The 14362-nt window shown below is 37.3% G+C and overlaps 1 protein-coding gene across 1 annotated transcript; it reads left to right on the forward strand.

Moving 5' to 3' along the window:
- The first annotated feature begins 4009 nt into the window (after window positions 1-4009).
- On the forward strand, window positions 4010-13369 carry LOC108676267 (aminopeptidase N). Its single transcript, XM_018164324.2, has 17 exons — window positions 4010-4145; window positions 4454-4536; window positions 5104-5245; window positions 5720-5928; window positions 6144-6299; window positions 6488-6618; window positions 7064-7241; window positions 7593-7776; window positions 8075-8231; window positions 8459-8540; window positions 9049-9229; window positions 9854-10330; window positions 10669-10859; window positions 10995-11165; window positions 12276-12419; window positions 12698-12776; window positions 13021-13369. The coding sequence occupies exons 1-17, from the start codon at window positions 4092-4094 to the stop codon at window positions 13192-13194; spliced, it is 2793 nt and encodes a 930-aa protein (XP_018019813.1). The 5' UTR covers window positions 4010-4091; the 3' UTR covers window positions 13195-13369.
- Window positions 13370-14362: the final 993 nt, after the last annotated feature.

Genomic DNA, 14362 nt, shown 5'->3' on the forward strand with positions numbered 1-14362 from the left:
TTTATTGATGGGTTGGAGAATGATGACGCCGACCCACAACAGACAAGGATTGGTGATTAGAGTTAATACACTCGTAAATGAGATGTCAATATGAATTTTTTCATGCTTATCCAGCTATCCATTTTCAACGTCTGTATAATACCCCAAAAGAATAAAACTGTGTACAACATCAGTTATAATAGAGGAAAATGTTGTACATCGTTGTTCATCATACCTGCGACTTACCTATATTTGTGAGATATAAGGAGATACTTCTATTCATTCTCTATTGATCGGCATTAAATACATATTTAAACCAACCTCCATTTTGTTGACATTTGCATACAAACAATTTTTTTACTACTACCAAATACGAGATTCAAGTCTCTAGCCGTCAAGTCTCTAGCCGTCTAGCGGGTGTCTCGAGCAAGCTATCCAGTTGAGAGGGCGGCCGGCGTATTGTGAGGTGACGAGTAGCGTGTTTTCGGCGCGGAAGTACGGTTGGTTGTACGGCAGCTTCACTATTCAATAGAACGACAAGATTTATCTACCGGATTTAAAAAGACAACCGCGAAGAGTGGAGACGACGCAAAGCAGAAATAACGGCCCGGAAGCTACAACGTGACCGAATTCAAATAAACTACGCTCTTCTAGACGACTTGCGTTGATCAATGAATGGCGAGAGAACTACTCGGCAGTCCACGTTCCATAATCGTATCGACTTAGCCTTTTTTCGGATCTCCAGTTCCGGAATTTGACTCCACTGAAAGTCGAGAGTCTGCACCAGCCCAGCCCATCGAGGAGACGCCAACACAAGGTTTCACTACGACCCTAACTACGGCGTAGCAAGTCACAGAGAAGTTGAAGAAGATATGTTTCTAATTGTGGTTGGAGATTTTGGATTTTACCGCAGCCGTCCCTCTTCCCTAATTAATTAGACGAATATGATATTAGTTAGGTTGGAGTAAAGACTATGAAGTACGATGTTTATTGATGGGTTGGAGAATGATGACGCCGACCAACAACAGACAAGGATTGGTGATTAGAGTTAAGACATGACGTAGTATAACATCGACATGACAAATAGCATAAAACAATATTAAAATAATATTGAGAGTAAGCGAAACTTCAGTTTTTGACAGTTACGCTGTGAAATATTTTATTACATTATACGAATCGAACTCATGAGCAGAACTTGGCAGCTTTCCACCAGCAGATGTTTACACAGCGACGATGCCCAGGAAAATGACGCTAACGTGTGATTGGCTCATGTTGCTAGATCGCGCCTTCTAACAGAATTCACAATTTTTTGCATCACTTTATTAATATGTAAAAGAATTTATGTCGTTAATTGAATTTTTGATATTCGAAAATTACACGATTATTCTTAGTGCTAGAGAATTGATAAAAATTCCTGACTGAATATTTATTAAATTATTTAATAGTGAAATTGATGAGTTCCGAAATAAGTAGGGGAGTTCAAGGTAATTAAATATGTTACATATAGTTAAAGAGATTAATGATCAACGAGTTTGAAGGTTTAATAAAATTAATTACGCCATTTTCAATAAGAGACAGTGCGAGATATAATTTCGATTCACTACAAAGTCGACCAACCCACGTGTCTCCGTCACAAAGCCCGGTGATGTACTCGTTAGGAAATTAATGCAGGCAGAGCTGTTATTTGCTTTAAGATTTGTATCTAATTCTGATTATTGATCGGACAGGAAAGGTTAGTGCGTTTTTTGGTCTGCTGGTGGATTCAGCCGTGACCGTCCTGCAAGGTATCAGGCGCCTTATTTTATTATTTAGTTACGCCTATGTTTGATAGAGATGACGTAAAATTATTACGCCTATGTTTGATAGAGAGAGTGTAACGCAGGTCAAATAAAAAGTCGCTGATTTAACTGCGTTGTCTCTGCCGGAAGCTGTCCAGCCACGTAATAATGATAGAGGAATGGCTTTACTAGGCCTTCTTGATTAGTTTAACATGATAATATGATTAACTTGAATAAATTTATTTATCAATATTTCGGAACAGAAAACTTTTTAATCTTTTTGTGTGGTGAATAATACGTTCGATTAATCCGTTCGGTTGATTTATACGATCATTTATAGGAAAATTGCCTACACAGGTGAAAGCTGATGACAAGCGAATTTCTTGCTTGTCAGCAACTTGCTTCTTAATTTAAACTGCAATACCTGCATTTTTTAAATATTATAATATAATAATATAGCTTTTTCAGCGTTTATTAGGCCGCAGGCCTGTCGCCGATTCTTAACTTTGCAGAACATCCACGACATGTTGCGGGCTTGAAATTGCAACTCACTGCTTCAAATTTTCTTTGCTTATATAACCGCCCGGCCTCCTTGCCGATTCTGACCAGAAACTGACGCACAGAGCTGGGATCGAACCTGCGCCTCTCTGCTCTAATCTTGGTACTCTAGCTGAACTCTAACCACTGGTCCACCCTAAAGAAATGAAAGCTATAAAGTTGCCACTTATTCATGATCAAGGAAAACAGAAGAATAATCATAACTGGCGTGAAAGAAAGGTCTGCTGTGATTTATACTGTATGTCATAAATTTTTCAAATATGTACATCGAAAAAACAAGATGCTCTGTGAAATCATTTCTCAAACTTTTTTCTTGAGTTTGATATTGCTTACTTAGAAATGAGAGTTTTCAAGATTGGACGCTGCATCACGCTTTTCTTTATTACTGCCTGTTGGTACGGCAATTATAATCATCAATGATATAAGAATTTCACACTTTCAAAAGCTTTTGAACATGTACGAATAAAATCATGATAATGATATGATCTTCAGCAAACCGATTCATGAAAAATCAGCAAAAAGATTCAGCTAACCGATTCGTGAAAATTGTTGAAAGATTTTATATTTCTGATTAGTGTGCGGTAACGAGGAAAGTTACCAGCCCGAAACATCGTGTACGTACTTAGAATGTTGCGCGGAGTGCCATCCATTTCAATGCCTTGCGCACACCTAACTTTAGCAACCTATAGTATTTGCGGACACTCGTGTGTTCTCAAATCTTGGTTAATAAATTTTCAGGCTGGCCAAAATATTCTTCTTCACCTATAATTACGATGTTCAATGACTACATAACGCAAAAATTTACACGTACAACCACGCATAATCAAACGTTGCGAAGATAAATTTGAAGTAGGGCCTCCGTGAAGTTCGGGATGCAATATTTAGGCTGGTTTTACAGTCAAAAAGGCATTGGTTTCATAGTTTTTGATTTGCTAGTCAAAATCTTCAGCAATTTCCAGAAGTCTTCAGCAATTATGGACCGCATGATCAATTTTATAATAAGAAAGAATCTCTGGTCTTGTTTTTCCCCACAGTGCGCAAGATTGTATGGGAAGATACCTTCTGCGGCTGTATCAGTTGACAGCTCCAAGTAAATTGCACAATCCGATTAGACTGCTTATAAAAGATGCAAAAACCGAGTAAAAATTATTACAACTCATCAGTCTTGCTCTGAAGTTCAGTCGGCGATGCCGTTTTCTGCGTTTCCAACCACTTTAATTTTTTTATGTTTATTTTAATTGTATTATGTGTTTTAATGTTATTTGATATTAGTTTTCATTATAGTCATTAATACGTCGTGTAATTGCCGCTATCATATAGCAGTGCTGTTTAGACTAGACTAGTAATCGGTTATAAATTAATTACCGTTACTGTATTGCAAGTATAAAAGAAGAATGCATTTTATTGATTAATAAGTTTCTTCAAGAAGATTTTATGCAAATCACAGATAAAATTTCGTACATTTCATGTTTTTTTCTTGAATTACAATTTTCCTTTTGCCCAAAATACAGTTATGGGTATTGAAATTTTTGGCATAAGGATTGCAATCAATGTGAGGCTCCTTATTTTGTATTCCATTATTCGTCATTCAGTTTTCATATCGAAGTAGTGGGCAATTTCATCTTTGAGTGCAATAAAATTTATTGGAAGTCCTAAAGAATACAAATTATTATTTGGCGTTAAATATACTGCATTTAACGCATTTTAAATTTTTTTTATTATTTGGCGCGCTTAATATACTGCACCTTATTCCTATTGTCGATTATACAGAACAAGATGGCGAGCAAAGATCTATTTATGGTCTTCACTTTATTCCTCGTTATTTTTACGGTAAGATTTGCAACAATTTCATAAATAAAATGAATTGTCGAAGGTACATTTATGGATAGTCTTTTGGTTTGATGCGCTCATGTGAGCGCTCTGGGAGCGTGTGTATACAAAGGACTTCCTCCTATTTGGATGAATAAAAGTGCTTACAAAATCTTTAAGGAACTTTAAAATTCAGCATCGGCGCTATCTAGCTAGCAGATCAATTATAATTCTATTCCGATTGGACAATGCTATTTTTCATGTGCAGATTTCTACATAAAAACGAAATTTCAGTTGCCTACCATAACATAATTTTTATTTTTTCGTAGGTTTCATGTGTGAGTGAATTGACGACTAAGTCATCGTTGAAGACGACAGACATCAAACTCCCAACGTCCATAAGGCCCATCAGGTGGATAATAGCGAATTAAAAATATCTTTAGGCGATGTTCCAAAGAAATTTCTCTTGCTCACCAATACTGACGATTGTGATTCTGCAGTGAAAATGCGCATCAATTTCACTTCGCATATTTTTCTCGATTAGCTGGAAGAGTAATTTTTTGAAGAGCACCGTAAATACATTATGGTTATTAATTTTGCAAATCCACAATACTTATCGTGTCGGAGTACTCTGATCTTAAACGATACTTATTGGGTAAGTATCTCGATCTGAAATTTTCATTCCTAGGCAGGTGGGCAGCATGACATTGCAAAAGGTATGTAGGGATTTTTGATGCGGGGATTTTATTTCGCTGAAGGGCGCTTCGATCTCTACTCGAAAATTTCTAGGCTTGTTACCAACAAGGATTTGAAAAAAAAATATTAAAGGGTATTGTTAATCTATTCAGATTCAAACAATGTATGAAAAAGTCTTAGGAAGTTAATTGTTTTTCCGATTGTCTCAGCTGCCACATCGTTGTAAATCTTTATGAAAAGTGTAATTGGTGAGTTGAATTTATATCATATTTTTTCATCTAAGTTACGTTCTGCGACTACAACCGCTAATTAACGGCAACTTTACGATTTTTGGATACGTTGAAATTTTGATGGAGGCCGTGGAAGAGACGAGCAACATCACACTGCACATCAAAGACATCGTCACCAAGAACGAGACGGTCGAGGTAGGTTTAGTGCTGCAAGGAGCTGACGTTTTACTCTATAATTGGAGCATTTAGCAGTTTACTGGGACTTTATGTGTTCATTGTTAATATCTATTAAATGGCTGTGTGCAAATTTTATCATTAAAACCTATTAGACAATATAGTCCGGGCAATTAACACTAACTGGAATTGGGGAAAAAGCTTAATTAATGCTCGAACCTTTCATATTGCGTTGTCAATGGGATGAAAGTTTTCAATTAAAACAAATTTCCTACGGCAAGCAATGTTTGAAATGATGAATTAGAAAATTTGCCTCAAGAATTTTAAATTACGCTCATTAGCCTCCATTTCATTGATTAAAGTTATTAAAACAACTCCATCAGTGATAATAATCATGCGCAAAAATCCAGACATTACATTTACTATTGTAAAGCCATTTTCACTGTTTTTCCCTATATATCAACATTAACCTGATCCTTTACATATAACCCGTAGCTGTACTTGGGTGACAAACCGAACGGTCAACCCATCCCAATCGTGGAGCACAGCTACGACGCAGACCGCGACTTCTACACCGCGACTCTGGCAGAGCCTCTGACAGCTGGCCGGCAGTACCTCCTCCTCATGGAGTACGAAGGATACCTCAACGATCAGCTTGTCGGCTTTTATCGCTCACAATACAAGAGGGATGATGGGAGTGAAGTGTAAGGAATAAGTATTTTAACGATGAGACCCTCTGTTGTAATGACAGATTTATAGTACCATGCGAATGAGACTGTGATTTTGACCATTGCTTCGCTAAGTTCCCACTAAAGTGGACAAAAAAGTCTTATTCAAACGTTGACATGTATGTATGTAATACGACTGATTCGCACACTATTCTATTGCATTGCATCACAGAAATTCCGTTTCTCATCAGCCTTCTTGCGGCGACGCAATTTGCTGCTATTGATGCAAGACGCGCATTCCCTTGCTTTGATGAACCCGAACTGAAAGCTACATTTGAAATCCACGTCGCAAGACAGACCAACATGACCTCCATCTCCAACATGCCTCTAGTGGAAACCACCCCCATGTGCGTGTTATACTCCCATCGTAGATATTTTTCAATTGCATTCATGAATTACTTTTCTAATATTGGTATAAAATGTAAAATATTAACTAATCGAGTTCATATTGAGGCATTTCATATATATGAATTTCATGCTTGACCAGTTCTCAGGCTCATGGCATCAACAGAAATATGTGTAATATTTTCGACAGAGCGGGGAGCGACGATTGGGTCTGGGACCAGTTTGCCAGAAGCCTGCCTATGTCAACCTATCTGGTGGCAATAGTCATTTCGGATTTTACTTTCGTAAATTCTACGTTTAACGACCACGTTCTCTTCAGAGGTGAGCCAAATAAACATTGGAATTCCATCTCTTTCCAGTCAAACAGACTCGCTGTGCGCATAGCTTTTTCTCATAATTCAAAATCAACTCCTTTGTATGATGCAAGCGATGTCACACTAATTAAATGCGGCTGGATAAGCTTGTAAAAAGCCATTCACTTTGTATTTTTTTACCCAACTACGATCATTTGATACTTAAACTTGCTTGGCCTACGTTATGTTTCGGAGATCGGTGCCATTTGAATTTGATTTCTTTTCAGAAAAGATGTTGCAATATTTTCTCAATAGTTTACGTAGGTAACTTTAGTTTGTATATTATATTAATAGCACGAAAAGCAAAATTTTGTTGCATGAAGAAATTTAAATCATTGTTCAATTTAGAATTTTCTATCTTGCATATTTCTGTTGGTACTTCCTTCTTAGTTAAAATGAAATGAAAATCGCAGTTTGGACTAGAGAAGAGGCTATCGACCAAACTTGGTATGCAATCGGAGCTGGTCCGGCAATTCTGACCTGGTACGAGGAGTACTTCAGCATCCCCTTCCCTCTGCCAAAGCAAGACATGGTGGCTCTGCCTGATTTCTATTTTGGAGCGATGGAGAACTGGGGAATCGTCACTTACAGGTTATTCTTTTAACTCCACATGTGCGACAGAACAAAATTGAGTTGTCAGCCTTGATCGAGGTAGTATATATCAAGTCATTATAAAATGGTACATATCCCATTTATGCTATGCCAAGTGGTATTGGCTGCTAGCTGTTAGTTAGTCTATCATTTCAGAGTTTTTATTAATTAATAGAGCATCGAAGAAATCTCTTTCCAGTTAGGTTTACAATGATTAAATAATACAGAAACTACAGCGTGCCCGGCCTATGAGCAATTATTGGAACTATAATTTATGACTAATTAAAGTTTACTTGACTGATCAATACGCGTAAAAACCTAAAGAATAAGTGTGCACTTGTTTCACCGCAGGGAAACAGCTCTACTAGCAGATCCAGAGTTAAACTCAGCCGCTGACCGAGAGCGCGTAGCCACGGTGGTGGCGCACGAGCTGGCGCACCAGTGGTTCGGAGACCTGGTCACCATGGAGTGGTGGTCAGACGTATGGCTCAACGAAGGATTCGCCTCCTATGTCGAATATTTGGGCACAGATTCGGTAAGATAAATTCGTATCGTGAACTTATCTCGCACTTTGCAATAAATTTAAGACATCTTCGGTATTTTTTCTATGTTATTGTGTTTTTGTAATTAAAAAAATTTGGCATTTAAGTGGTGTAAAAGTGTTTTAAATTAAGGGTCGTGCGAAGAAAACGTGTTAATGTCTGAAAACCGTTCAACATTGAAAAATAACCTACACTGCGCAACAGTGAGAACTAAAAGGAAAGGGTCATCCTGCCCAGGCTATTAGTGCAAAAACGTGTTCCTAATTATTGTGTACGTTAATAATTGGGCAGTATGAGCCTGACTGGAAGTACTTGGATATGATGGTGACATACGATGTTCAGTACGCTCTTGTTTTGGACTCGCTTGAATCCTCTCACCCAGTCAGTGTTCCAGTCGAAACAACCGAGGACATCTATCAAGTTTACGACGCTATTGCTTACTCTAAAGGTGGGAAAGATTCACATTAAGGTAGCATAATTGGCAACGTTCATATCCAAAAAATTTTATTCATTCATTCCTGATTTCGCGCGTAACATAATCTCGTTTCAACATCCATCACCGAATCAAAATGTAAGCATATTTAGAGTTTGAGAGTATTTTATCACTATTTTTTAGAGTATTTTATCACTAATTATGAAATACATTTATAATATGATATTCCTTTCCAAAAACAGGAGCATCGATCATCCGCATGATGAACAGCTTCCTCACGGAACCCACATTCCGGAGTGGATTGACTAGCTACCTGAACGCTAAGTAATTAACTTCAAATCGACGATAATTTCAACCACAGCTTGTTTTTAAGACAGGGCTTTCTCTAGTTAATGTTTCGCTAGTAGTAATTCGCCCGTGCTCTGTCGTGTGCAAGAAGACCTAGCACCGTTGACAGCGATGGGATATTTTTTCCGTTGAAGGAAGTATCAAATGATAACCTGTTGCCGGGTCATTGTGACATGTTCATAACGCAATTATTTTTCATAAGCCTATAGATGGTAAAATCCTGAAAAATGATGAGTCGTGACCTTGCAATTCAGTATAAATTGCTCCATTACTTTCATAAGCTTAGTGTTGCACAATTAGTAGTGAAGCTTAGTGTTGTAGTGCACTAATATAGAGATCTTTATTATTATTCGTGTTATTGGTTGAATATTGTAAGTCCTGATAGTGCTGGAGTTTTTCAAAAAATTTAAAATTGATGTAATACAGTAATAAAAATTCAATTATCTGTTTTTTCAAATTTCGTCAATTGTTCTTCTGGTTGCAGCCAGTACGGGAACGCTGCACAGGACGATTTATGGGAAGCTTTGACCCAACAGGCTCACGCTGACGGCACTCTGGCTACCAATTTAACAGTCAAGATCATCATGGATACCTGGACCTTGCAAATGGGATACCCTGTCATCAACGTATCCAGAACTGAGGATGGAGCTGTCGTTCTATCTCAAGTACGTCATTATTTTAAGGAGAGAATCGTGGATGGCATTAAATCTATGGAATACTACGTTTAAATTTTAAATAACCTGTGCTTAGTTGAATGATCTGATTCGTTTCTTCTGGTCGTGTTCGAATAATAGCCTAAAAGCACGAAATAGAATCGAACAAACAAATTTTTTTCCTAACATTGATGTTGAGATATTTCATTCCCTAGTCTAGATGAAACACTAAGCCATGATTTCTTGTTTATTTCGATTTCAGCAATAAATTCAAGTTCAACAGTCAAATTATTGCGGAAGTTTGAAATGATAGTTTTCTTTGCAAATATGATAAATGAGGTAATCCCTGAAAATTGTTATGGGCGTACTTATAGAAGAGATCTTTACCAGCAGGTCAGGCTTTGGCCAGTTGAATGTGGATAAAATTTTACTACATGTCTTTTTAAATACATATTTCACCTCTCTTAATATCCTATATTCAAAGACAGACAACTCCAACTTTCGCTTCACAGCTAATTTATATTAACATACATGAAAATTTTAGTGAAGTTTATGACTTATAAATTTGTTGTATGTATGTATTATTATTTGTATTATAATGTATTATTGGTTTTTGATTATCATGGCTTACTTCAGGAACGCTTTCTTCGAGTCAAGAGTCCTAACTCGACGGACACGCACGACTACAAGTGGTGGGTGCCAGTTTCCTACACCACTCAGAGCTCACCGGACTTCTCGCAAACTCAGCCGACTTACTGGATCCCAAGCACTGAAGAAAGCATCACCATAAACGGTTTGCCTAATGACCAATGGATCTTTTTCAATCTCCAAGAAACCGGTTTCTACAGAGTCAATTACGACCAAAATAACTGGGAATTACTGATCAGTCAACTTGGCAGCGATGCCAACGTAATCAACCTCGTGAGCCGCGCTCAGCTCGTTGACGATGCGCTGAATTTGGCTCGATCAAGACAACTCGTGTACGATGTTGCGCTTAGACTCTGCTCTTATCTGAGGCTCGAGGATGAATTTGTGCCCTGGGACTCGGCTTTGGTGAACTTGGAGTATTTAGAAGAGATGTTTACTCGCAGATCAGGTTATGGCCAGTTGAAGGTGGGTCAAATTTTACTCCATGTCCATTTAAATATTCATATTTCACCTCTCATAAAATCCTGTTTTTAAGGACAGTCAACATTAACTTTTGCTTCGCAGCCAATTTAGATTAACATAATGCATGAGAATCTGCTTGAAATTATTGACTTATGATTTATTGTTCATTTCGTTCATGACTTAGACGCATTGTCTTCAAAATCCGTTAATATTCAGTGAATTCTATGCGCACTTTATGGCATTCAAGAACTAGAATTCTTCTCAAACTCAGCCGTCGACTGTCACATGTGTAAATTGCTTATTCAGGTACAAAGCTTACCAGAAATTTTCCCCGCATTTAGCGCTACCTGCTGGACTTGCTCGTGCCACTCTACAATAGCGTCGGATTTGTTGACGACGTCAATGATCCACAACTGGAGCAAAAGAAACGCGTTCTCGCCGTCGACTGGGCTTGTCATCTGGAGTACGAAGACTGTGTCACGAGATCTGTAGAGCTCTACAACCAGTGGATGTCTTCTCCCACTGACCAGACGTAAAAATTTAAAAGTTATTTCTAATCAAACAGTTTAAAATCATTCTATTGACACATCTTGTAAACATATTAGAATTAGCGCATTCGTCGTTATCAAAGAAGTCGGAAGGAAATTCATATTTTCTTTTATTGTAGTTTGATCTCGGCGAACCTGCGCTCGACCGTGTACTGCACCGCGATCGCTCAAGGCGGAGAGGCCGAGTGGAACTTCGCTTGGGCTCAATACCTCGCCACCAACGTCGCCAGCGAACAGAACAGATTGCTATATGCCCTGTCGTGTACACGCGAAGTTTGGATTCTATGGAGGTAAAGTTTTATTAGAATATTTCGATATCTGATTGCATAAATTAATAAACACTGATTGAACTTCAACAGGGGAGGTAAGAATGGCGCACTAAAAATTGTGCCATTACATACCTATCTAAAAGCGTTTCAGGACTGGCTAACGCTTCCATTGATCAGTTAAAAAATTAGTTCCATTTTCTGGTGATTCAGCATGAGTTGTTCCCAATTATTTTTCAACTAAAAATAAACTCAGGATTCACGCTCATACATAAGCGTAGCTACCATATAAGTAGCAGCTGAGAATTTATGGCTGGAAAACTATTGGCCAACCACTCTGCTCCGTTTGCCGCGATTTCGAAAAATCATATTGTATATGATTGTGTATTGTCATCTCGTCCACCTGAGGAGCAGATTGTTTCTTAGAAGGTTAAATAAGAATATATGGTAACCATGAATAAAAACTGTTCAAGATAGGCGATTTTTGAATGTTTGTGACTGGAAATTGTAGATATCTGTTCTAAGGAATTTAACGCATTATTTCCAACGAGATAAATCTTTGGATCATATTTTAAAAATAAATATGGACATACAAGTATTTAAGTCCTTGTGTAAATAGGTTGGAAATAACAATCCAGTGGCAGGGCGAGAATGTGACATAACGAAATGTCTTTGGCTTTACAAATTATTTAAATGCCTAGTTAAATATCCTTATCGAAATTAATATCATTCCACAAGAGTATGCAAGGAAAGTAACGAATAACCCTATTGCACTGGCATCCTCATATTCGACTAGTAATGCAGCTCATTCCAAAAAAAATCTAATTCTATCATAAGTGTTGTGAATTGAATTGATTCACATTTGATTCACATTCCATGTCATTTGAGTTAGTATATATTGCGATAATTGATTAATAATATTCCTAAATTTTTCCACTATGCATAGCAATGATTTACTACAATTTTTGGAATCTTGCAAAATTGTTGTTGCTCTTAGATGAACTTGAATAAACTGAGCTTGATTCTGAATTATTGCACTCTGAGATATACTTCTGTGAAGAAACACTAATTTGTAAACCACGATATCCTTACAATAACTCTGTGAAATTTCACTCAAATATCTTTCAATGCTAGATACTTGGAAATGGCATTTACGGAGAACAGTGGTATTAGAAGGCAAGATGCAGTACAAGCTTTCAATAACGTTGCTTCCAGCGACATCGGCAGGGACATCGCTTGGGAGTATCTGCAGAACAACATCGCACTCATTACAGACTAGTGAGACGTTGACGTATTCAACCTATTACAAGTATTTTTTGTCCATGTAGTGTAGTTCAAATATATATACTATTCTTCTGATACCGTTTTCCCGGATTCTCTTATAACTTTTTATTTTTCCATGCAAAGTATTGCACTCCTGTTTCTGGTGTAGTTTTTAAGTACTTTCCTAAAACTTGCATTATTTCGGCAGGAACATTTATTTATTTATTTTTTCGGTATATTTCACCGAAGCTTATATAGGCAGATAATTTGACTCAATTTTCGATAAATTTTAGCTTGCAGGGATCCTCTTCTATTGGGGATATGGTGGCTTCTGTTTCCAACGAGTTCAATACAGAACTAGAACTTCGACAGGTTAGTTTGGATCATGTTTACGAACAATCCTTCGGACAAATTTTTTTTCCTTTGATGTAGCAAAATTAATTCTTTCATGGAACCGAATTCTATTGATATAATTTCTAGCAAATTTTCAGTTGTAAATTTACGCTATTGTTTTTCACTGCAATAAGTTATGAAGTCTAAAGTTTCGACAGAGAGTTAGCTCTTAGATAGGAACTATAAAACACTATTTTAATCGAATTCATGATTTTTTCCCCAGCTAATTCAATTCAAGAACGATAACATCGACGCTCTAGCTACGGCGACCTACGCCATTGATCAGAGCATCGAGAACACGTCCAACAACATCGCCTGGATGGACAACTACTACGACTACATCGTCAACTGGCTCACTCTCAACGGGTATCCTCCATTTGTATCACTAATCTCGTAACTGTTGTAATCTTCTATGCTTGATTTTTCTTTTTCTGTAAAATTTTATTAGTAGGATATTTATACATTGGAATTTTTATGCATATTTCATAACATTGTCATAAATTTATACTCTATAAATCTATACTCAGTGTATGGAGCGAAGGCGATAAGCGATCTTGAAACTGAAGAAGCAAATTTCTAAGGCAAAACGTGTTGTTAGGCATAACGAGTGCCTGCAATAAACGTCCCAATTACCTTTTCTTTCATTCCTTCTGCAAAACAAGTAACTGCTTTGACGCCCTTCTTTTATGTTATGCAATTCATTTAGCAACGTTCATATTTTTGTTAATGCAGAAGTGACGAAATTCTAGACAGAATTTTTCATTGCAACCAGAAAAAAACTGCTTTAGATGTCGATGGTAGGAATGATCCCTCTTTATATGTGAATTTACGCCAGCGTTGCAATTATAGCCACTTACCTAGTTCTACAATATTCATTCGGTGATAACTGACATTGTAATTTAGTGATTGTTGATATCATTATTCAGAGTGATGATTGACATCATCATCCACATTAATTGTCGATTGCATCATCATATACGGAGTTCAGATTGACATCATCATACACATTGGCGATTGATATAATTTTCCATATTCGATAATGGCGTAATTCATAGTCATGATTGCCATCACAATATGATGTGACGATTGCAATCATCATTCAGAGTTACGATTGACATTCGAGAAAAGTTTTGAAAAACCGATGGAATTATGCCGGAATATATAAAATAGGGTTATTCGAAATGATGAACCCAATTTAATAAATTCGTATATATTTAAGTACAAATTCCAAATGAATAATTTACTAGCCAATGCAAAAAGAAAGGTTAAAATTTGTTCAAACATTTATAAATGTTCAATATGTCCCTCTTAAATTGTGCTGCACGGCAAACATCTAAACGGCAGCCAAACTCGTCCCACACACGAGAAAGCATATCTTCTGTTACCGAGTGCACCGTAGCAGTGCGATACGGTTCTTCAGATCAAACAGAGTTGCTGTTAGAGGCGGGACGTAAACAGGGCTGCTGGTAGAGTTGGGAAGTAAACAGTTGTTGGTATAGGCGAGACGTAGAGTTACTGGTTGAGGCAAATACTAGAAACACTAGAAATTACTAGCAACTGTATAT

This window comes from Hyalella azteca, unplaced genomic scaffold (assembly GCF_000764305.2).
Source record: "Hyalella azteca isolate HAZT.00-mixed unplaced genomic scaffold, Hazt_2.0.2 contig1994, whole genome shotgun sequence".
NCBI classification, from domain to species: Eukaryota; Metazoa; Arthropoda; class Malacostraca; order Amphipoda; family Hyalellidae; genus Hyalella; species Hyalella azteca.

Coding starts and splice junctions, on each gene's coding strand:
- LOC108676267 (XM_018164324.2), top strand. CDS start 4,092: ATGGCGAGCAAAGATCTATTTATGGTCTTCACTTTATTCCTCGTTATT. Junction 7,242..7,592: donor TGGGGAATCGTCACTTACAG/GTTATTCTTTTA, acceptor GTTTCACCGCAG/GGAAACAGCTCTACTAGCAG. Junction 11,166..12,275: donor GAAGTTTGGATTCTATGGAG/GTAAAGTTTTAT, acceptor TTTCAATGCTAG/ATACTTGGAAATGGCATTTA.